The sequence below is a fragment of the Barbus barbus genome (assembly GCF_936440315.1).
Source record: "Barbus barbus genome assembly, chromosome: 30".
Taxonomy (NCBI): Eukaryota; Metazoa; Chordata; class Actinopteri; order Cypriniformes; family Cyprinidae; genus Barbus; species Barbus barbus.
In genome coordinates, this window is record NC_136758.1 from 29,032,813 (window position 1) to 29,057,700 (window position 24,888).

The 24,888-nt window shown below is 36.6% G+C and overlaps 3 protein-coding genes and 1 long non-coding RNA gene across 5 annotated transcripts; 3 read left to right on the plus strand and 1 right to left on the minus strand.

Moving 5' to 3' along the window:
* The first annotated feature begins 1,565 nt into the window (after positions 1–1,565).
* Positions 1,566–6,240, plus strand: actc1b (actin alpha cardiac muscle 1b). Its single transcript, XM_079386580.1, has 9 exons — positions 1,566–1,602; positions 2,819–2,966; positions 3,059–3,187; positions 3,298–3,408; positions 3,499–3,583; positions 4,710–4,871; positions 4,947–5,138; positions 5,223–5,404; positions 5,998–6,240. Exons 2-9 carry the CDS (start codon positions 2,838–2,840, stop codon positions 6,139–6,141), a joined length of 1,134 nt encoding a protein of 377 aa, XP_079242706.1. The 5' UTR covers positions 1,566–1,602; positions 2,819–2,837; the 3' UTR covers positions 6,142–6,240.
* On the minus strand, positions 4,317–20,877 carry LOC306850742. The gene is made up of 4 exons (XR_013782437.1): positions 20,694–20,877; positions 11,812–11,953; positions 5,918–6,137; positions 4,317–5,412 (listed from the first exon to the last, which is right to left on the minus strand). It is a non-coding gene; the product is annotated as an uncharacterized lncRNA (long non-coding RNA).
* arhgap11a (Rho GTPase activating protein 11A) lies at positions 7,342–19,116 on the plus strand. Of its 2 annotated transcripts, XM_079386578.1 has the most exons (12): positions 7,353–7,806; positions 8,458–8,528; positions 9,537–9,633; positions 9,719–9,975; positions 10,151–10,314; positions 11,844–11,984; positions 12,118–12,192; positions 13,120–13,293; positions 13,385–13,496; positions 14,747–14,855; positions 15,818–15,956; positions 17,219–19,115. In XM_079386578.1, exons 1-12 carry the CDS (start codon positions 7,687–7,689, stop codon positions 18,502–18,504), a joined length of 2,745 nt encoding a protein of 914 aa, XP_079242704.1. In that variant the 5' UTR covers positions 7,353–7,686; the 3' UTR covers positions 18,505–19,115. The 2 variants fall into 2 exon arrangements, with proteins under 2 accessions (XP_079242705.1, XP_079242704.1); XM_079386579.1 differs by lacking the exon at positions 12,118–12,192 and having other exon boundaries at positions 7,342–7,806; positions 17,219–19,116.
* A 2,287-nt stretch (positions 20,878–23,164) lies between the features above and the next one.
* On the plus strand, positions 23,165–23,698 carry grem1b (gremlin 1b; the record flags this gene model as incomplete). The annotated part of the gene is made up of 1 exon (XM_079386139.1): positions 23,165–23,698. One exon carries the CDS (start codon positions 23,165–23,167, stop codon positions 23,696–23,698), a length of 534 nt encoding a protein of 177 aa, XP_079242265.1.
* Positions 23,699–24,888: the final 1,190 nt, after the last annotated feature.

The window sequence follows — 24,888 nt, forward strand, 5'->3', positions numbered from 1 at the left end:
TTATCTGGTTCTATTTCAGTTCTCAGCTCCAGTCCATGCACTAGTTTGGAGAGGTGTCTAAGAAAGCTGATTTGCGTGCACAAACGCGGCTCCAGACGTCCATATGTTGCCATAGTAAGGTTGAATTTCCTAATGGGGTGCTGCGGATCAGGGCTCTTATGAATCACACCAATGGGACAAAAGCTCGACCGGCTTCACGTTCATAACACCTGATGAGAACTGTGACCCTAAAAGGAGAGAGCTAAGCCAATCAGAGCGCAGCTACTACTACATCCCGGCCAATCGGAGCACGGCAAGGGGGAGCGGGCCCGGCTGGCGTTACCCCTCAGCTGTTAACCACATTTAGGGTTCGAGCCCACATGCCAGCACACTGGCCCATTGACATATACAGTATTCATCCTGGAGAGAGCGAAGAGCCTCTAAGATGTTGCTAAAACGAGAGCCGACAAACCCTGGTTACGGTTGGTTGACATCTTTAGGCAGCCTGTGTTTGTAAAAAGCTGAATAATCAGAATTATATCAAGAGAGTGCTGACTATAGCCTAGTAAATCTCTCACCGTTTCCCACAGCAGCCTGACACAACTATGGCAAAAATCAGCCAGAATGAAGAAGATTTGTGAGAAATCTATGCAAGGAGTGCAGGAATGATTTGAAATTTGGGAGGATAAATTAAAACATGATTATGTGCCATATCTTAATTATACCCTACAAACAGATGAATGAATGTCTAAATGTCTAAAACACATTCCAACAGTGATAATGCATGCTACAACCTTTCATCCAAGTAATAAAAAAGCACTTAAAAAGCAAACATACCAGATTAAAAAGTAGTATAAAAAATATAAAGGGTATTTTTTTTAGATAAAATAAAAGTAGATGAACACTACATATATATAAAATGTATATTTAGTGTAATAAAAATATACTTTATAAAAAGTATTTTTAATTACATAAAAAGAAAAAAATAGCATAAGCAGGTGAACACTATATAGAAAGTTTTTTAAAAAAGTATATTTATTATAATAAAAAAATATATATACTTTTTAATATACTTTATGAAAAGTATATTTTTAATTACATGAAAAATATCCAATAAAAGCAGAACACTATATATATATATATATAAAATATAAGGTATATTTTTAAAATAATAAAATATATATTTTATAATGTAATTTATAAAAAGTTATATATTTATATATGAAACATGCACATTATAATTTGCTATTTAAATAATCAAAGCATTAAATATGCAAAAAGTGCTGGGTGGTATAAATATAAACTATAATAAATATTCAAATATGCTATTTTATGTGGGATTTAACTCAGACATCTTAAAGATTCATGACGTGGATGACTGGCGCTCAGCCGCTATTTCTAAGGAAGCCTTTCTTAATTTTAGGGAGGCCCAATCCACCCGGAGATCAGGTTCATGGGTGGAGAGGGTTATTTTCTAGTTTTTATTTTTTCTTGGCTGGACTTATTTGGACTTGTGTGAACCCGATGCTCCGCCCCGGGCCCCGGGAGCCGGTCTTATTTAAAGGGGCTCCTCACCTTGTCTGTCTGTCCCAGTGGAAGCATCAGTCTTGTGATAACAACTTGGTGAGTCCTACCAACAACCGGAGAACCTACTGCATCTGAAATCTCTTTAAGTCTGAGCTTTGAGTTTGAGCTGGCGGGTTTGCGAAGACGTAACAGATAGATTTTGCTGCTGGAGAACAGTTTTAACGATTGCTTTTCTGGTGGAGCAGATAATTTTACAATCGTGTGTGATTAGCAAGTAAACAGTAGATTTAAACGCGTTTTTCTTGAAGCATCAGTGCATGAATGAAGGCAAGCAGGTGTGACACAATGCACTGACAGCTGCGAGCAGAGGACTGACTTCTTCTAAATACAGCGTCTGTCCTCCAGATAAACTCTAGCCTTTCTTTGGCATTAGTGAATCCGGCTGGAAGTCTTGAGCTGCCATGAGGAGATATGATTTCACTAACCCTTCATGGGCAGAGCGGGGAGAACAAACACGTGTCGCTGATTGCTGTAGTCTATTATTATTTAACAATTCTAATGTAATATCTAAGTTACAGACAATTCCTACCGAATGAATATGTGATTTAGGTGAGTTTCTAACAGGAATGATTTGAGTAATTCAATTTAGCTGACTAAAGTTTGGATAAAAGCATCTGCTAAACGCATTAATGTGAATGCAGAACCGCATCCAAAGAACTAGTCGTTTATTTTTATATTTTCCGTTTTCATTTTAGCATCAGTTAAAGTTTTAGTAATTTGTATTTTTTTATATTTTTATGTTTTTTGTTGTCATTTTAGTTAAAGTTCATTAACTTTGATGTGTTTTTATCATTTTTATTAGTTTTTGTAATATTTTGAATTTGTTTACATTTTTATTTTAGTTAGTTTTAGTAATTTTTATTATTTTTCTTATGTTCTCCATTTTCATTTTAGTTAAAATTGTTACATTTTGTCGTGTGTTTTTAGTTATTTTTTTAGTTTTAGTTAGTTTGGTACTCCGGCAATTAGCTGAAATAATTTTTTTAATATTTTATTTAAAGTAACTAAAGTTCAGTCTTTGACCAAATAGCAGTCAGCCTTAATCTGTCTTATTTTTTTAACTCAAATTAGACCATTTTTTATGTTCCTGACTTCAGAAAAGAAACCAATTAGACGACTAACTTTTAAGACTAGTCTAGGCGGTTTATGCACTCGGCCTCAGGATGTAAAATCAGTGTAGAAACCGTATTTATCAGTACTTTCAGTTCTTGCTCTCTGTGTCTCTGACCGTGTCGTGATGTTTCTTTCACAGACCAACCAGAAAACCAACCATGTGCGACGACGAGGAGACTACCGCCCTTGTGTGCGATAACGGCTCTGGCTTGGTCAAGGCTGGATTTGCCGGAGATGACGCTCCCCGTGCTGTCTTCCCCTCCATTGTTGGCAGACCCCGTCACCAGGTGCGCCTGCACACATCTGCAGAACAATCACAGGCTTTATAGAGGAAATCCTCTACAGGAATGGTCACTAAACATGCTTCTCTCTCCATCAGGGTGTGATGGTGGGTATGGGTCAGAAGGACAGCTACGTAGGTGATGAGGCTCAGAGCAAGAGAGGTATCTTGACTCTGAAGTACCCCATCGAGCACGGCATCATCACTAACTGGGACGATATGGAAAAGGTGCGATTTTTACAGTAATAAATTACAGTTAAATGCATAATGCAATAATAAATTATTGTTAAATGCATGCATCTCACACTGTGATTAACACAATCATCTGTGCTGTTCAGATCTGGCACCACACCTTCTACAATGAGCTGCGTGTGGCCCCTGAGGAGCACCCAACCCTGCTCACCGAGGCCCCTCTCAACCCCAAGGCCAACAGGGAGAAGATGACTCAGGTACTGATGAAGAGTCTGATGGTTTCTTACAGAGTTAGACCGGTTTAGAGTCGGACTGGTTCATAACACTCGCCTGCTTTGCTCTTGCAGATCATGTTTGAGACCTTCAACGTCCCTGCCATGTATGTGGCCATCCAGGCTGTGCTGTCCCTGTACGCTTCCGGCCGTACCACTGGTTAGTGCTTATAACCCACATTCTGTTATAATAAAGAGGGAAATCAATATTATAGTTAAAACATAAATGCATATTTTGGATCATCCAATTATGTAATTAATGCAACAATGCTATCCTATAAATGCAATTAGCTGTAAGAAAAAAGTTCCCTAGTCAAAAAATCTGCTAGAATCTTCTTTCTTAAATCCAGTAGAATCTAGTTTGACCATTACATTTAAACCAACTAAAATTATAATCATTATTATTTTGCATTGGAATAGTTTCTTGCTTTAAGAGCTAAAATCAGATTCTGTTTGATTGTAATTCCCTGTGATGTCCTGCAGGGGCATCATATATGAAAACACCTCTTTTTTAATTTCATTCATTTCTGTGATATTTTGGAATCATATAACAATTATTATCATATACTATTATCGCTTTTATTAATACTTTGAATTTGAAATGAATACTTTGAAATCACAATAAAACTTTTCGTATCACTAAAATATCAATACCGATAATTATCAAATCTTTATTTCTTTCAAGTTTAAAGGATGATTTTTTGAATAGTGCAGTTTCATTCGGCGTTTGGCACATAAACATTATATCATTTATAGAACTCGTTATCGTTTTATTGAGGAAAGTTAGCCTATATCGCGACAATTAGCGTTATTGTTTTATCGCCCAGCCCTAAATGAAATAAGGACGGTTTATATGTATTTTTTAGATCAAGTTTTTTTTTTGTTTTTTTTTTCATGGTTTTAGTTTTGGTTAACGATAACAACCCAGATTCCCAGTATGATCTTTTAGTGATGTTTTCAAATCATTATAGATTGAAATCGTGTAAAAATTTATAATTGCAATTTCTTTTGGGTTTGTTTGTTTATTTGGCATGGGTTTTATACTGTATTTATCACTAGAGCTCTATTATTTACGAAACTGCATGTCCTTTAGGTTTATTATTTTTTTAGACTACGGCTGCTGTGTATTTATCACTAGCGCTGTATTATTTCTGATACAATTACACGCGTCGATAACTTAAATGCTGCCTGCATTGTGCAAGATTAGCAGCTGACAGGTGTGAACGATCCATCAGTGACTGCTGTTGTCATGATTATTGTTCATTTACCCACGCTGTCCTCCGCAGGTATCGTGCTGGACGCCGGTGACGGTGTGACCCACAACGTCCCAGTCTATGAGGGTTACGCCCTGCCCCACGCCATCATGCGTCTGGATCTGGCCGGTCGCGATCTGACTGACTATCTCATGAAGATCCTAACTGAGAGAGGCTACTCTTTCGTGACAACCGGTGAGTGGCGGTATAGTCTGGGAGAACAGGTGCGACAGTAGCACGAGCTAACGCGTGAATCTTGCCTCTCCTCAGCTGAGCGTGAGATCGTGCGTGACATCAAGGAGAAGCTCTGCTATGTGGCTCTGGACTTCGAGAACGAGATGGCCACCGCTGCCTCCTCCTCCTCTCTGGAGAAGAGCTACGAGCTGCCCGACGGTCAGGTGATCACCATCGGTAATGAGCGTTTCCGCTGCCCCGAGACCCTCTTCCAGCCTTCCTTCATTGGTGAGTCTCGCTTGGATGGTGTTTTATTGACAATTAGTGATCGTTGCTGTTGACTGAACGCACAACATCCACCTCACCTCTCAGGTATGGAGTCCGCTGGTATCCATGAGACCGCCTACAACAGCATCATGAAGTGCGACATTGACATCCGTAAGGATCTGTACGCCAACAACGTCTTGTCCGGTGGTACCACCATGTACCCTGGTATTGCTGACCGTATGCAGAAGGAGATCACTGCTCTGGCCCCCAGCACCATGAAGATCAAGGTGAGATGCTGCACACAAAGAAGTATTCAATAGGTTTTAAGAACTATCAAAAAAAATCAACATTACATTTCTTGGTAACACTTTACAATACGGTCCTATTAGTTAATGTTAGTTGATGTTACGTAATACAAAAAGCTATTACCAGATGCAAGTTTTGATTTTAATAATGTACACTGAAACAATTGTTGAATAGTTTTCACTCAGAAAGGGCAAGTAAATTTCACTTTTAATTACAAAGAAATGGCAAGTAACACATTGAAATAAAATGCAAAATTTGGAAGTAAAAAGATGGCAATCAATCAAAAATATACTCCAATAATCTTTGTTTTATTTACAACATAGAAAAAAAAATCATGTTTTACAGTGTATTAGTAAATGTTGAAATTAACGTGAACTAAGATTAATAAATGCTTTAGAAGTATTTCATTCTTAGTTCATGTTAACTAATGGAACCTTATTGCAAGTGTCACCAATCTCTTTTAAAATTTAGTAAAAATTATGAGCCGCTCTTACCATGTTAGACTGTCTGCAGCTGTAGTCACATGTTAGAGCTGTAGGTATAAGACACTAAACCTTCTCTTGTCTCTCTGTAGATCATTGCTCCTCCTGAGCGTAAGTACTCCGTCTGGATCGGTGGCTCCATCCTGGCTTCCCTGTCCACCTTCCAGCAGATGTGGATCACCAAGCAGGAGTACGATGAGGCCGGTCCTTCCATTGTCCACAGGAAGTGCTTCTAAACCAACAACAATCTCTCAGTCTCAGCCGTACATTTGTACCGTCTCTTTTACTGTATATACATGTAATGTTGTAATAAAAACAGATAACTGATAACAGAGAACAGTGTATTGAGTGATCACTTGCATGTTTTTTGCATGACTGCATCAACCCAAAATGCATTAGATTAAATAATGCAAAAAATACAAAATAAAATAAAATAAACAGAGGTATACAAATAAGTGGCAGTGCCATGGTACAGTGTTGATAAAAGCAGCCATGGTATATACTATGGTACTGAATAATTACACACACCAAAGAATACCATGGTCATACCATCACAGATTAATTCCTAAAATAAAAAATATACATAATGCATTGCATGCTATTAAATATGCATGGAAGCCTGTTTCCGCCACAGAATAAAAAAACAAAAAAGATTCATGTATTTTTTTTTTTTGCAATTCTGAAAAAATAAAGTATTAAATAAATAAATAATTGCCAGACAGAAACTCAGAATTGTGAGATATAAACGAGCAAAGATGAAAACTCTCAATTGTGAGATAAAAAGTCATTTATTTTTTAGTTTTTATTCTATGATGGAAACTACAATAAGGAATTTTGAGGGAGGGGCATGCAAGAATTTCAAGAAAAAGGTCAGAATTGTAAGATAAAAAGTTGCAATTACCTGGAGGATAACTGGGGGATACTGTGGTAGCATCAAAATATTCTTTAAGTATCATGTAAATTACTAAATGACATAAACTTGCATGAAAAACCTGTAACATTCTGTCCAGGGACTATGGATGAAAATGGCTAATTCTGTTACATTTATGTTCTATTAATGTGCAATGTCCCTGTTAACTAAATAAATAAAATGGAAAAAAAATGGTACAAGTAAAACAAGAAAGAAAAAACAGGGAAAACAAACAACAATTGCTATCAGATTTGGTCAAATACTATGTAAAAATGTAGCAACCTTTGTCAAATGAACCAGTTCATCTGAATCACACGGCACTTATAAGGACAATCACCCAGCACTAGTGCTGACTTGTTGGGCATCTCTTTTAAGAAATGTATGATATTATGTTGCAGGACAGAAACAAACGCGCAGGAGTGTCGCTTTAACACACGAGCATCTGCTGCGCCATCAATCACGCGTGTCACGCAGAGGAGGGGCGTGTCCAGTCCGCACGTGACTCATCCAGACCCAATCAGCGTGCAGGGAACGCGTGACGTGATGTAGGCAGGGCGAAATTTGAACGTGTTTTTCCGAGCTGCCGTTGTGAAGACGAGAAATAAAGAGACAAACTCTGGCGTTATATGGCGATATTTAGACTTTAAATGCGCGTTTTCATTCAATAATATGATGTTTAGGCGCAGCAGAGCCGGAAAGCGAAATATGAGAGGAGTTTGGTGACTTTGATCGGTTGTTTTTATTGAAACGCGTCGAGCGAAATAAGCTAGCTATCAGAGTTTGTGTTTAACCGAACATTTATTCCGCTTGTTTTTAAACCTAAAGCACCTTTTAACTTATCCCCTCTCATATCGAGTTTTTATCCGTAATAATGAAGGTTTTGGAGAGAAATGTGGTTCGTCTGGCCGTCGTTCAGCATCTTCGGTCGGTTTATGGAATAAAAATCAAAAACTGGAATAAAAACAGAAACAAACAGACATCGGCGAACACGGTGAGTTCATAAAACATAATGAAATATTGATTTTATGATGGAAATACTGCTTGTTTTGTCAATCTGAGGCGGTGTCTCATGCTAGTGAGCTTACTATGTAGACAGCAGTATTTCAGGGCAACAACTTCAGCTGCAGGTCATAAAATACTCTATATTTGTCACTTTCATTAATAAAAACCTCAAATGCTGTCTAGATAGTTGAGATACCTGGAACTATATCTGTGTTTTATGATTAATCCTCAATATTTATTAGTGGGGATTACTTGTGTTGCATGTTTTTCTGCTAAAGTTCATCTATTGATCTGTTCAGAAGCTATCAAGTCACACCAAATGGTTGATCAACTTCCTGTGGATGTGGTTTGTTGCAATAAATAACACGAAAATGTGTTTCCAAGATAAAATTTTTGCATGAACACATTACAGAACAAAACCGGTCTGTGTATATGACTTGCTTATTGGCTGTAAAATCAGCAGGAAATGTGATTAATGACACAATCCGTTTGATTCTGGTCTTATGAGAGTAATTTGTGTTTGGCTCCTCTGGTCGTGGAAATGCTGTTGATTTTCAAACACACAGAGCTGCTCTTGTTCATGATGTCTGTGTGCATGCCGGTCCATCATTACCTGAACAGATCTTTCTTGTCTTTCTAGGTGAGGGTGTTTGGGGTTGCGCTTGAAAGTCTGCCACACTGTCATGTGCTAGACTACGGTGACATACCCTGGTAAGACTGAGTCAAACGTTTACAGATGCTTTTTAATGCATGCAAAATGAACCAAAAACAAAGAAAGAATACCCTGGTTGATTTGAGACAAAGACCATTGAGTGCATGTCTAAACGGCACCATTTATCAGCTACTTGCAATGTCTGGAGGTGAAACGATGTAAACGCCCCACAGCAGTTCCTTTGGTGTGAATGGCTTTAAATGCCAGAAACAATGGAGCTGATTGAGACATGCATGATTGATCCTCAAAGTGAAGGTGTGTGCAGCGCAGCCATGGGTTGCACTAAAATAAAGTACGGCTAAACCATGTCTTCGGGCTGTTTTGGGAAACAGGCATTAATATGGAGTGCAAGTAAGACCATGCCTGGAATGTGGTTAAGCATATAGGAAAAACAAACACAAAATCAGCAAAATATACATGATGGCAAAGCATCTGTCTAATTAAAGAATTTATAACAAATATAAATATTTTGCCTGATATGGACACATTTATCCTATATTTTATTTATTTTACATATTTCCCTATATTTTATTTTACTATTTGATATTTATTTGCTCTGTATTTTATTATTTATATTTTATGTATTAGCCCTGTATTTTCTTTTATATTTTATTTGACCTAAATATCCCTATTTTTAATTATTTAAACATTTTATTATAGAGAGAGAGAATTTTATTTACCCTATTTCCCTGTATTTTAATATTTTGTTCTGTTTTATTTTCTATATATTTTATGCATTTGCCATATTTAATTTATTGACCCATTATTTCCCTGTTTTATTATTTTATTTTATACTTTTTAATATTTATTTGTGCTATTTATTTTTCATATTTGCCCTGTATATTATTTTATATTTTTGCTATATAATTTAGTTTTTAGATATTTTCCCTGTATTTAATTATTTTTAGATTTGATGTATTTTTCAAATATTGGCCTGTATTATATTGTATTATTATTTATTTGCCCTGCATGTGTATGTAGAGTTAATGTGTCTCAATCTCTGTCAGCTTTATAGCAGATGTTTGTACGAGCCTCATGCAGCATCTGGACACAGAGGGCCTCTTCAGAAAGTCAGGCTCTGTTGTGCGGGTCAGGAGTCTCAGGGTGAGTGATCTCCGCTTCGGTTCACTGGAGAGACTCTCACTGGTGGAGATTATTTAACAGCGACTGTATTGTTTTGAACCTGTAGGCCAAACTGGACCAGGGTGAGGACTGTCTGTCCACTGCTCTCCCGCTGGACGTGGCTGGACTTCTGAAGCAGTTTTTCCGGGAGCTTCCCGAGCCGGTTCTGACCCCAGACCTGCACAGTGCTGTCCTGAAGGCCCAGGAGCTGCCCACGGAAGAGGAGAGGACCTCAGCCACGGTCCTGCTGTCCTGCGTGCTGCCCGACAGGAATTTAAACACACTGCGTTACTTCTTCAGTTTCCTGAAGAGCGTCTCCCAGCGGTACGACAGTAAATGCAGCAATGTTTCTCTTTGTCTCAAATCTCTTGTTATGCTAATTACTGGATTCCCTCTGAATAGCAATTCTTTTCAAAAGCTGTTTAGAGGCTCTTTTGTGTTTAAACGCATGTAAAGTGTGTGTGTATTGCTCATTGTGTGTGTGTATTGTAACTTTCAGATGTGCTGAGAATAAGATGGACAGCAGTAATCTCTCGGTCATCTTTGCACCCAATCTCTTTCACTGTGGAGACGGCGGGGACAAAATGAGCAGCAGCACAGAGAAGAGACTCAAGCATCAGGCAGCGGCTGTGCAGTGTCTCATAGACAACGCTCAGCACCTGGGTATGTGTGCCTTTCATATAATTACATTATGAAAACATTCGTTTTTAAAGCATGTTAGGGATAGGACTATTATCTGATTAATAATGAAGTAGTCAATCAATTCAGTCATGTAAATCACAATCACATTCGCAAACTTTTTTTAGCAGCTGAACACCTTATAAAATAGTTTATTTACTTGATCTTGAAGATTTCAATAATTACACAAATAATTTTCATGATTAAACATTTCATGGTTTTCTGATGTTGATTAATAGTCACATGCAGGTAAACAATGTTTCAATTGTTATATTTTAACTTCTTATTTTGAAACATTTTGTTATTTTACATTTTTACTATTTAATAGATTAATAGCTTTTAGTCAACTTTAGTTTGGGAACACGGATGTAAATATATCACAGCCCTGCATCATATCTGCTGAATGAAGTCTAAGTTTCTCACTAATTTTGAGTGACTGGTTCAAAAAATAGTGTCTGTTTTGCTCTTTCACGTCACTTTCTCACAAAATACAATTCATTTTGTGGCATTTTTGCTTTCGATAAGCATTTGAGAGGTGAAGTATCTCATTCTTCCTTAATCAAAACACTGCTATTACTATTTGTGACCCTGCAGCACAAAACCAGTCGTAAGTCGCTGGGGTATATTTGTAGCAATAACCAACAATACATTGTATGGGTCAAAATTATACATTTTTCTTTTATACCAAAAATCATTAGGATATTAAGATCATGTTCCATGAAGATATTTTGTGAATTTCCTACCATAAATATCAAAACTTCATTTCTGATTAGTAATATGCATTGCTAAGAACTTTATTTGAACAACTTTAAAGGAGATTTTCTCAATATTTCGATTTTTTTGCTCCCTCAGATTCCAGATTTTCAAATAGTTGTATTTCAGACAAATATTGTCCTATCATAACAAACCATACATCAATGGAAAGATTATTTATTCAGCTTTCAGATTATGTATAAAAATCTCATGTATAAATTATGTATAAAATCTAAATTTCGAAAAAATTGACCCTTATGACTGGTTTTGTGCTCCAGGGTCACATTTGATCAATTCTCTGCTAAGTGTTACATGTATGAATGATTCTGACATTATTTTATCCCTAATCCTGGCTTCCACTTATTTTTTTAAATGATACATTTTGAATATTTATTTTTAACATTAAAACCTAAACTTTTGACATTTGACTGCTTTGGATATTTTAAGCACTGTAAAGCTGATGCATATAATTTGAGACATCATAATTCTTATTTTGTGAAAAACTAAGTTGTTTACTATTATTATTATTATATAGGGATATTTTTTAACTCTGCATCATCAAATTAGGTAATATTAGGCCTTTATTTCAAATCATCAGAATTTTTTTAAGATGCATGTATATGAAATGGGATTGGAGCTTTGAAATGTTTCGTATGCATTGGCAAATGTCAATTTGAATCAGCTTCTAGTGAATGGCAGTGGGAGGAATTCTCTTTAAAGCTAACCCACCTCACAGAGCTGTTATGGGTTGCTGTTTCTAGGTGTGGTTCCTCAGTTCCTGATGGAGAAGGTTCCAGCCATGTTGGGTTGTGATGCTGGAGTGTTTTCTCCATTGTCTTTGTCTTTAGAAGAGAGTAGCGCTTACTCAGACCTGAAGAAGAGCAACAGACGCAGTTTAGGAGGTAAGAACCATGTCTAAAGTCATAACATGTCCTTGGGAAATCACATCCCATGACTGGTTTGAAGGAAGGTGGATACGGTTAATAATGACTTGAAGGCATATAATTAGTTGAGTGGGTTTGTTTTGTATTCCAGACATGGTAAATGGGGCTCTGAATAGGTTTAAAACTAGTAGAACCCCAACAAATACCCCTCAGTCTGATGGAGCAGGTGGGTAAATGTTCTCATCAGACTTCACTGCATGTAGATCAGCTGCACTCCAGTCGCCAGTTTCTCCTCTTCACGTCCTACATGTAATGAACACGTGCTGTCTTCAAAGTTTCTTTATTATTGAGTTTAAGATGGCTTTGTCTGTGCCTGCTTTCATGCATCATGTAGATGGGTCTCAGCTTATGACACACCATTGGTAACATACAGCTTGATATTTCTCTTTCAGAGCTTATAAGAATGTTTCCTCTACTTTTTAAATAATTTCTGCTTGATTCTCAGTCGGTCACGCAAAGCTTTCTTTGTCATTCTGAACTTTTTGCTTTGAAAATGGCTTCTCTGTTTAATTTGGCTTTTTATTTTGTATTTACACTACTGGTCAGCAGTTTTGAATAATTACAATTTCTTATTGTGTTTTTTGGAAGAAGTCTCTTCTGCTCACCAAGGCTGCATTTATTTGAGTAAAAATATTATTCGTTTAAAACAACTGTTTTCTATGCAAATATCTGTTGAAATATAATTTATTTCTGTGATCTGCAGCTGTATTTTCAGCATCATTACTCCTTCCTTCAGTGTCACATGATCCTTCAGAAATCATTTTAATATGCTGATTGATGATAAGAAACTTTAATAATAATTGAGCAGCAAATCAGCATATTAGAAAGATTTCTGAAGGATCATGTGACACTGAAGACTGAAGGAGTAATGATGCTGAAAATACAGCTGCAGATCACAGAAATAAATTTTCAACAGATATTTGCATAGAAAACAGCTGTTTTAAACTAATAATATTTTTACCAAATAAATGCAGCCTTGGTGAGCAGAAGAGACTTCTTTTGAAAACATTTTTTAAAAATCTTAATTATTCCAAACTACAGAACAATAAAGTGGAAAAAAGTTCTTCTGAGTAAATGAGTCTTTTCTCCTCAGTTTTCTCCATAGCCACTCCTGTCATCATGACCCCGAACTCCAAGCGTAAACTTCCTGTCGAGTCGGCACAGACTTATGGGTTCTCCAACAAGAAGCGCAGGTCCATCAAGAAGAACCTGGGCCTGGAGCTGTTCCCGAACGCTTTGTTTGGAGGAGCATCTACACCCGGATCAGGTGAGGTTTATGGCATACTGTAGCTCCAGGACTCTTGTGTGGTGTGTTTTTGGGTGGTTCTGTATGATCATCTGTTGGCGTGATCTCTCAGCACACAGCGCAGCAGGAGCTCTGGACTCGTCTTCTGTGGGCAGAAACACTCAACTGTCCAGCAGCTCGGCCAGGAGGAAGAGCAGACGACTGAGAGACCGCAGCGTGAGCAGGTGCGGCACACGTTGATATTCTCATCTGCATTTGTAGTGACTATTAGTTAACTAACTCTTAAGGTGTGTGGGGGGAAAAAGGAACATTGTCTACTGCCAACAGTATAGTGGTGTATGAAGCACGGCTTACACAGAAGTCGTTTTCAAACCACGCAGCTTTCTGTTGGTCAACAGTTCATTCGCATGACCAACTTGAACCCATTGCAAAATCTACCTCATACAAAATTCCTGATTGCATGGATTCCTATTAAAATGATTGGAGTTTGCTCTCAAAAATTTGCACATCTTTAAGCTGCAATGATTCAGATTTTACACCATGTCTTTAGCTGCTGGTTGCATGATTTCAGTATTTGATGTGCCAACAAAATCTAACCGGTCCACATAGCATAGTTATTTAAACATGAAGTGTGTTTATGACTGTGAAATTTGTTGTTGCGCATACTAATATTTTTGCTTTTGAGGACGGAAAAGTTACTAAATTTCTTGAAGGTTTCTTGAAGGCGCGTTGAAGGTTTTGTTTATTGATGTGAGACTTGGTCATGGTTTTGGGGTTTATGCAGGTCTTAAAGTTATAATTCACCCTTTCACAAATTAAGGCCTTAAAGGTCTTAAATTGGAGCCGAAGGTCTTCAATTCATTGCATCGTAGCAATTAAATGTTGCATGGAATTAAAAAATGAATATCTTCCTCAGTATTTTTGTCTTGTTTTCCAGTATAAATATCTTAACACCTTAAACTCAAGAGATGCAGAATGATATGAAGTCTTGTTTTCTGAGAAACTGAACAAAATTAAGTCGATTTTTCTGATCCCGTTGGTAGATATTTGTCCTTGTTTTAATTGTAAACTCACTTAATTTTGATAAATTCCTCAAGTAAAATAAGACGTCTTATTTTTTTAAGTAATTGTCTTGATTTAATAACCTAAACAAGACAAAATATTGAGAATTTTTTTTGCAGTGTCATACAGTAAACATGCAGTAAAAGTTATTTATGTATTATAGTTAAGCTAGTGTTTTTTTGGGGTAAAATGAATCAAAGTAATGGAAATCGGTAGGACTTTAAAATGTTGTTAATACAAGACATTAACATTTAGAAACCATATTGACATAGTGTTCCCTTCAGTTCCTTAAATGTTCTTTATTTGGTCTTGAAAACGTCTTAAATGTACCTTCATCAGACCTGCAGAAACATTTCAAAACTACTATTTTTGTCTTTCAAACCTATTTCAAATTATGATGTGTTTTCTTCAGAGCTGAATCGGGAAAGGCAGGCTGTTTCTCGCCTAGAGTCACTAAGAAAGAGCCTGTGAGAAAATCTCTGCGTCTGCGCTTCACTTTGGGCAAATCCAGCCGAGAGTCTGTAAGTTCAGATATATCATCTCTGTCAACCTCCACCAGAGACTGAACAATCAACCCCTCTCTCCTATGCATCTGTGATTTGCGTGTTTATAATATTCATGGTGTCATCTAACTTTTATATAATAATATTTATTCATGGGTGAATAATATAGCACTTTATGAAGTTATGTTAACAGAATTTAGGACTTTTGTTATGTTTTGTTATTGATCATGAGTACTGGGTGACTCTCGTCTCTTCAGTTTTCTCTTGCTCCATCTAGTGGCAGTATAATGTAGGTACATGCTGCTATTAATGATGCAGAAAATCTGAGAATTATACAGCAAAATCAGTCCATGCATGCAGTAATCACACTGTTCTAATGTATTCTTTAAGGGTTTTACTCATGCATTCTATGAAAAAGAAAGGCTGCTAACCTCAACAACTGGAATATCACTGACCTTGATGTTTAATATGTTTATATTAAAATGCATTTAGTGCTGCTGCTGGAAATGGTGCTTTCAGCAATCAAGAAAATTACATTTTTACACTTGTTAATTTTATGACACTAAGATAATTGATGTAATGTGATGTGTTTGTTCTAATCATTGTGTTCTCATTGACTTTGCACATGTTGTCCAATGTTGTAACATTGTGACTTTAGAAGAGCAATTATATATATTTTATACAAACCTGATATTACTAAAATATTTGTAGAATAATAAAAATGTTTTTAGAACAAACAAATATTAATATTATAACAGTTTTTATTTTACTAATTAAAATGTATCCTTGTGGTTTTGGGTCTTTCCTTGCCATTACTGACATGGTCATTATTTTATGCATGTATATATGCTCAAATAAAAAAGACGATTGACCAGAAACCCTTTTACTATCAGTATTTCTTCTGTCTTAATTCAACACTGACATGACTCAAACAATCACAAACCACTGAGAGTAAAAAGCAGCTGCCTCTATTTCAACAGAACGTCACTACACATTCACAACTGGGGCCAAAGGGGTCAGAGGTCATAGGTTGGCGCCTAGCGACACAAGAGAGCTGTTCTGGGTTTCACTTCACCAAGGAGCTCAGTCCGGCTGTTTTGAACAAGAGTCCCTCGAAAGGTCAGTATCGTTATTGACACGCTTTTAGGATTTTATGACATTTCTCAAACTGTCCTACACACTTGGCTAATTTTAAGATGTGAAAATAGTGGTTTTGCCTGCAGGAATATTCCAGGTTAATATTTCAAGTTATACATTTACAGTGGAAATGTACAACGGCTGCCACTTGAATTTTCCATTATAAGCCAGATATTGTGTGGTCATTATCATAAGGCCACATATGCTGGACAGAACTTGTATTTGAACCTGTTATATTGCGCTAAGCATACATATTCTGAATTTGGTTTACTTTACTTTTTCTTTTTTCACGTCAACATTAAATCAAAATTATACTTGAATGGACACTTCTGACCTTATAAACAATTCATGTCATCCCCCCCAAAATAATTTTTGATGGATGTCATCGTCAACTTGTACAGATACACTTCCGACCATCCGTTTAATTGCAGATGGATAAAATTACATTCAAGTCTACTTTTGTTTTTCTAATTCATTTTCTTGTTTTATTTGGAAATTCATCAGATGACAGAAGTAGAAAATGGGCTGCCTTTTGCCTTTTCATGTTGAACTTAAAGCTGTTGACTATTTGATTTCTCATACTTTATTTCTTCTACACTATTAGTCAAAACTGGAATAATTGAGATTTTTTTTCATGTTTTTAAAGGAAGTCTCTGGGCTCACCAAATATGCATTTATTTAATCAACAATACACTAAATAACAATAATGTTGTGTAATATCATTACAATTTAATATGCTGATTTGCTGCTCAAGAAACATTTCTGATTATTTTCAATGTTAAAAAAAGTTGTGCTGCTTATAAATGTCTTTACTGGCACTTTTGATTAATTTAATGTGTTCTTTTTTTTTTGTTGTTTTTTTTTGTCTTTTACCAAATATGTGAATGGTAGTGTAAAAATTTCAACAAAAATATTGTGCAGCACAACTGTTTTCAACATTGATAATAATCAGAAATGTTTGTTGAGCAGTAAATCAGTATATTATTATGATTTCTGAAGATCATGTGACACTGAAGACTGGAGTAATGATGCTGGAAATACAGCTGCAGATCACAGGAATACATTACACTTTAACACATTCACATAGAAAACAGCTGTTTTAAATTATAATATTTCAAAAAATGTTATGTATTTGATCAAATAAATGCAGCAATAATGAGCAGAGACATTTCAAAAACACAGATGTGTGTATATTTTGTGTTTTCTTTGAGAATATTATTATATTGTCCACGTTTGCTTTACAGGCTCTAAGTTCATCAGTAAATCGGAGGATAACCTGCTGACCCCGCAGTGTGGTTCTACAAACAGAAGCTCGTGGACCGGAAACACTCCTGACATCGGCATGACCTTCCCACGGGATTCATTCTCTGAGACTCCCGTGAGCATCTGTCTGAAGAGCAGCTACCGCTCCGAGCCAACCATCATCGTGAGCAAACCTGCGATGGTCAGCAGTGTTATTCCCAAGAGCCTCTGCTGCACCTCCAGTGACGGCAGCGCCTTGGATTTGTTCAGCGAAGAACGCGCTCACACTGGACCCACGCTTCTGAAAATCAAGCAAGCTTTCGGCGAATCTGGCAGCAACCTTCACAGCATCGTTAAACAGCAGAACCACGACAAACCACAAGACAGCCCTTGCGCAAACTCTGACGTGGGTTTGCCTTCGGAAACCTCACACAAATCAGTGTCCGAATCAGATGATCACAATGTGACATTCGGTCAAATCGAGATCGTTCCTTTGACGCCTCTACATATAGACAGCGCTCTGTTTGACAGCGGACTGACACGGTTTGTGAAGACCAGTCCTGACGGGTCTCTTTGTCTTGAAAATGAAAGCAGGGCTTTCCTAAAAAATGCCACTGGAGACTGCAGTCAACTGATCGACGCTTTAGACATCCAAAGTCCTGAGGCTTTCAGATTGGACACTTCCAGTAGGGTTCAATCGACTCCGTATGCAACAAGATCGCAAACGTCTCTGCCGAGTGAGCTCAAAGAGTCTATATTAACAGATAAGACCGACAGTCCTCAAGATCAAGCTGAGAAGCCCCAGAACCATCCTGGAGCCATTGAAATGCGCCGAATGAGAGTTGCAGACCAGATTAAACAGTTCAACATGATGACGCTCAATTCACCCAAAGCCAAAGCAATCCGATCTCCTCTGAAGTTCCAGCGCACGCCGGTCCGACAGTCCATCAGAAGAATAAACTCTTTGATTGGAGGCCGGAAGGACACAAGGATGGGTTGGTGCGCCGCCAGTCAGATAAAGGCTGTAAGTTTAGAAAGTAGTTTGCAAACGCTCTCAAAACCCAAACCTCCAGTTCCTTCAAAGAATCCAGCTGTCAAAGCGCTGGAAGATGTCACCAATAAAGCACCAAAGACAAAGTGTGACATGCTTTCGGCCGATAAGAATGATCATCCTAAATCTGTCCTGCTTCAAATGTCTGAAAACGATAGGAGTCACTATAGAGGTTCACCCAAAAACCCTCTTACGGGGGGAAAGCTGCTGTCAGCGATGAAACCCATTGATCTGTAAGTCGCCATAACTTTAAACGCATTCTTCTGCAGATGTTTTTGAACTCTTGCATTCAGGGGTCTTAATTTATTTCACTAAGGTGAGCTTTGATCGTTTTACATGTGAATGGTGCGAGTGATATTTTCACATTGTGAGCAAATTGCTGAATTTGTTTAATGTGGATTGGATTTCAGGGTCACTTGGGTTTGAACGTCAAACTCTAATGCACGAGAAGCAAACCCAATGTGATTTGAGATCCATCGTTATGAAATGTGCTCGATTATGTAGTAGTTTTGCTGTAAGTGAAAAGACGAGTCCATGAAAGTGTGAAGAGTGATGTTCATGAGTGTATTTAGAGTGAAAGTGGATGTTTGTAAATTAGATCGGAAACGTTGGATTTGGGAAGCGTCTTATTTACTGTTATTTATGTTTTATGCAAAAGCTTGATTTTTCATTTGAAAGGCCTTAAAGACAACGTTCATGGTGTAACTCAAGGAAATGTATGTAATGTTAAACAGTATTATGGTCTTATGCGATTATCCTGTAATGCTGTTGATATTTTTCACTCATTTATGAAGATTATGTCCTGATTTTGTACATGAAGTTGTCAAACTAAACTCTTTGTTTAACTGATGTTTTGAAGATCTTTCTTCACCACTTGGTGGCGCACTTTGTTCAACAGGACCAAGATTCAGTTTAAAGTTCATTGGTCTTGCATCACACTATTTGAATGGTTTTACTGCCAAACAATACACCGCAAAAAGATAGCTGGGGACAAAAGTAAACTTGACTTCAATGTTTATTACAGTTTGAAGCTGATTTGATAAAACTCCTGGAAACCAATGCAATATTTTGGCATGTATGAGAAGGGTTAAATCTCAAGTTAATGGGTAAATGTAAACTCTTCTATCAGCATAAACACCTATGATCAATATTTCCGTAAAATGTCATATCATGTGACCTAGTTTTGTGGTAGTGGATGATAGATCACTTTTGCATTGGGTTAAGCTGACCTCCATTGGTTTCCATGCAATTTGCCATAAAAATCGACACAATGAACAACAGAAAAATTAAATAAAACAATAATTCTAGCTTATCAAAGACTAAAAAATTATAAAATGTGTTAGAAATTGAAAAATTCCCATTTAGTTTTATTATTTTCAATTGTGTTGGGGGTTAATTTTTACCCATATTTTAATGTTGAAAATTAACTGCACCAACACATGAAAAAATGTATTTTGTCATGACTACTTTAAATATTATAGTGACTAGTATAAATATGATTTAGTATTATTTATATTTGGTGTACTTAGTATTTATTACTATTTGTACTTTCCCTGCCTTTTTCTCAAACCCTTGTAAGGGTGAATGAGTTTCTGACTTATTTTTAGTCCTGTAACAGATCCAAAAAACTAACAACCAAAAACAGAAACTCAACTAAATAAAGAATTCTCCTTGAATGATTCAGTAATTAAGTAAACTTTGAGTCTTAAATTCTCATGTGTTTCATATTTTAATGTCTAACAAACTAAAATAAAGGTTTCTTACCTGATTCGTTAGTGTTTTTCAGTGTTGATTTTTGGCAAATTGCATGGAAACCAATGAGGGTCACTTTGACCCCAACAGAAAAAAGTCAATTTTTGTACAGCCTTTCCAACACATTTTGAAACTTTGCATGTTTATTCATATCCCTAAATGAAAAACATTCACCAAAGTTCAAGAAGAAATACATAGTTTAACCAGTATTTCAAGCAGTAATATGAAGTATGGGTCAAATTAATGTGACACGATCAAGCTGCTCTGATTGAGAAATCCTGATTTGTGTTAATTTTCCCTGAAGACAGATCTACACAGAGCCAAACACATCCACTAGTGTGTAATGATCACAAACTAAAGCAGCTCAGGACAGGAGAGCCGATTCTACATGGATCATGTCAGTCATATCTGGCAGAAACCAAAGCTGTGGTGTTTTATAAAAGATAATATGGTCATATTTGTGCTCAGCTGTTTTGTAGCCAGAAAGAGAATAAACTGACGTAACACACCAACTCTAAACAATTATGAGCTCGATTAATGGGTCCGAATCAATCAGACAAGAGCAGATGTGTTGCTAGAGAGTGAAACAAATTAATAGCAGCTGCTTTAGCTTATTTCGTCTTTAAAGGATTAGTTTATACAGAAATACAGATTCTGTCGTCGTTTAAACTCACCCTCATGTCGTTCTTCTGAGGAAAAACGTCCCAGGCGCTCAGTGGACAATAAAGTACAATAAAAGTGTCATATAAACTCTTAATATGACGCATAAGATCTATTATTTAAGCAAAATGATAGTTTTGTGTTAAACTAAAGCAGCCGTTGCTCGCGTTCATTCAAATTTGGCGCCTTTTGGATGTCACGTGACTGACCGAGACGCGATTGTTTTGCAACGAAACGTCTTTATTATCGTTGCTTAAATTATTATTTAAAAAATAGGCCTGAATAAATAAATAAATGATATGCGATGTTCTCAATACTTTTATATTTTAAGTCATTAAATCATAGTTTGAATGTTCTCAGATATGTTTGAAACCAATATACCAACAAAATTATTTTTAAGAGGATAAAGTATCATGTTCCTAATTAATATTAAGCAGCGAAAACCTGTTACAACATTGATAATTAATCTGTATATTATTATTTATTATATTATTAAAATGAGTTCTGAAGGATCACGTGACACTGACGCGTAATTCAGCTTTGATCACAGAAATTAATTAGCCTATATTTTAAAATATATTCACATAGAAAACAAATATTTTAAATTGTAGTCTATTAAAATATTTTAGAACAGAAAACCGTTATTTTAAATTGCAATAATATTTTCATTTAAAAAAAAACATCTTTTTTATTGTTATCATGTTTTTAATGTTTTATTGTTAGTTAGCTGTATTTTTAGTTATTTTTTAAACTGATCAAAATAACCCAACTACAGTTTGTTTGAGATTAATTGGAATACACAATGAAAAAACATGATTTTTGAAAATTGTTAAAAACAAGTTATCTGTCTTTGCAAACTCTCTCTCTCTCTCTCTCTCTCTCTCTCTATCTATATATATTATATATATATTTGCACACAGTTCATATCTCAGGCTCAAACCCATCATCAATATTTAGTTCATATGAACAGCAGCTCTTCACCATCATAAAGATCCATTTCCATCCATGAATTACATATTGTTTCATGATAGAAGCGTCTTGATGAGATCTGTATAGTCCTCTCTCTGTGTGTGTGTGTGTGTGTGTCTCTGTGTGTGTGTGTGTGTGTGTGTGTGTGTGAGTGAGTGTGTGTGTGTGTGTGTGAGAGAGGGGCCGGACAGCTCTGATTCTCCAGAGTTGTATCTGAGAGCGTGGAGATGCAGTGCTCATTTCACCAGCAGACTCTCAGTGTGTGTGTGTGTGTGTGTGTCTATGAGACGGATCGCAGCTCCTCTCTTCACACAGATCTCCTCGAGAAGCTCCTCTACACTGACAGGTGAGACATCTTCACACTTCTGGAGCTTATTTCTACACATTTATGCATTGCTCAGATGATTTCATCCAAAGCGACTTGCGTTCACGATAGACGTGATCAGTTCATGCTTTCCCTGGGAATCGAACCCATGACCTTAGTGTTGCGACTCCAGTGCTTTACTGTTTGAGCTACAGGAACTATATAATACTGTCATTGTTTTTTATGTTTAATATCAGCAAAAAAAGAGACCCTGGAGCACAAAACTAGTCATAAGGGTCAATTTTGCGAAATTGAGATTTACAAATAATCTGAAATCTGAATAAATAATCTCTCCATTGATGTATGGTTTGTTAGGATCGGACAATATTTGTCTGAGATACAACTATTAGAAAATCTGGAATCTGAGGGAGCAAAAAAATCTAAATATTGAGAAAATCTCCTTTAAAGTTGTTCAAATGAAGTTCTTAGCAATGCATATTACTAATCAAAAATGAAGTTTTGATATATTTACGGTAGGAAATTTACTAAATATCTTCATGGAACATGATCTTAATATCCTAATGATTTTTGTCATAAAAGAGAAATGTATAATTTTGATCCATACAATGTATTGTTGGCTATTGCTACAAATATACCTGTGTTACTGATGACTGCTTTTGTGCTGCAGGGACACTATTGTGTTCTTAAATTTAACATCTGACAGCTATTCAGCCGAATTCATTACATACCTTTCTATCAAAGTTACCTGACATTATCAAGATCAATTTCTTCTGACACCGTTTAACTCTGAGATCTTCTCATATTTTATTTATACAGCGAATAAACTGTGATATAATGTGAGAAATGTTGAAGGTGTCTAAATAAATTTTGGTTTGACTGTATAACCAAGAAAAAATGTCTTTCCAACATTAAAAAAAAAAACACCTGGACATTCAGAAAAATGCTGTTGAAGCTGTTTGTGAATGTGGGTACACTTTATTTTAAGGTGTCCCTATTACAGTGTAATTATACATTTAAGTACTGAGTAATATGAATTAATTACATGTGCTTACTATTTATGGTTAGGATTAGAGTTACTTGCATGTAATTATGCACACGTTATTGTTATTATAATAGTAAGTGCATGTAACGAGTAACAAGGACATCTTAAAATAAAGTGTAACTGAATATTTTCTCTCGCCAGTGCCGATGATGGCCTCCTCCACTCGGATCGTGTTCACAATGCTCTTCGTCTGGGTTCTTCTGCTCTCGAGTCCTGCCGAATCCAAGCGGAACCGAGGCGCGATTCCTCACCCGGACAAGAACAACCCAAACGAGTCGGCCCAGCAGCAGCAGCAGCAGCAGGCGGCCCCGGGCTCCAGAGGCAGGAGCCGCGGCTCCGAGGAGGTCCTGGAGTCCAGCCAGGAGGCGCTGCATGTTACAGAGCGCCGCTATCTGAAGCGTGACTGGTGCAAGACGCAGCCGCTCAAACAGACCATCCACGAGGAGGGCTGCATCAGTCGAACCATCATCAACCGCTTCTGCTACGGCCAGTGCAACTCTTTCTACATCCCCAGACACGTGCGCCGAGAGGAGGGAGCCTTCCAGTCCTGCTCCTTCTGCAAACCCAAGCGCTTCACCACCATGACCTTCACCCTCAACTGCCCCGACCAGCAGCCGCCGACCCGGAAAAAACGCGTGCAGCGGGTCAAACAGTGCCGCTGCATCTCCATCGAGCTGGACTAGAACCCAGAACAGAGAACCAAGAGCGAGGCTTCAGTGCGAACACGCTTGATCTGCTGTCAGCATTACACACTACAGTCTCAGATTCAGAGCAGAAACACAAGCACCATTTAGATTTGTCTGCAAACCCATTTCCTGCCATCAAGGAACGTTTTAGGAACGTGAATGCAGTGAAATGTGTCCAGATTTTGACTAGTAGTGCACAAGATGAAAAGTGTCATTTTTAATCTAAAACTAGAGTTTTAAAAGATTTTTTGAATGATTATTAAACACGCAGTTTTTTGAGAGATGCATGCAGTATTTAGCCTATAAATGTATCAACTAACTGCAGGACAAAATGACCTAAAATGGTGAAAAATGGCCAAAAAAGTCAAATGATCAATGACACTTGTTTACATTTATTTTGTATTCATTTTGTACCACAACTGTTTTAAATATTTAAAAACTCTAATACAAAATTGGATTAATAGTGCATGTGGGTAGTTGACATAAAAAGTGTCATATTTAATCTAAAACTAGTGTTTTAAACATGCTAATATTCTTTTATGATTCAACATGCAGTTTTTTGAGCTCATTAATTGAGAGATGCATGAAGTATTTGTACTTTTATAAACAAAATTTAACTACAGAATTACTGAGAACCAGTTTAAAAAAAAACATTTAAAAATAGTCAAAAAGCACCTAAAACATCAAATGATCAATGACACTCATTTACGTCATTTTGACTAGTCACAGAAATTATTTTGTACCAAAATTATTTTAATATTTAAAACTCATTTTTTAACAAAAATTCTAATACAAATTTTGACTAGTAGTGAATGTGGGTAGCTGACATAAAAATTCAGATTTTCATATAAAACTTGTTTCAAACAAGATTTAAATATTCTTTTATGATTATTAAACTTGCCTTTTTTGAGCTCATTAATTAAGGGATGCATTTATAAACTAAGTTTAATTCCAGGAACACCAGTGAAAAACTATAAATGGTTAAAAATAGTCAAAAAGCACCTAAAAATGTCAAATGATCAATGGCACTCATTTACTTTCATTTAATTGATTTCACTGGTAAAAATACCTTCAATTAATGTTTGAATGTCCAAATTGTTGGATTTAGAGTTGTGTATGTTGCAGTTGAGGAAGCATTCAGCACATATTGTTTGTAAGAGAGGTGAAATCTCTCTGAACTGTACGGT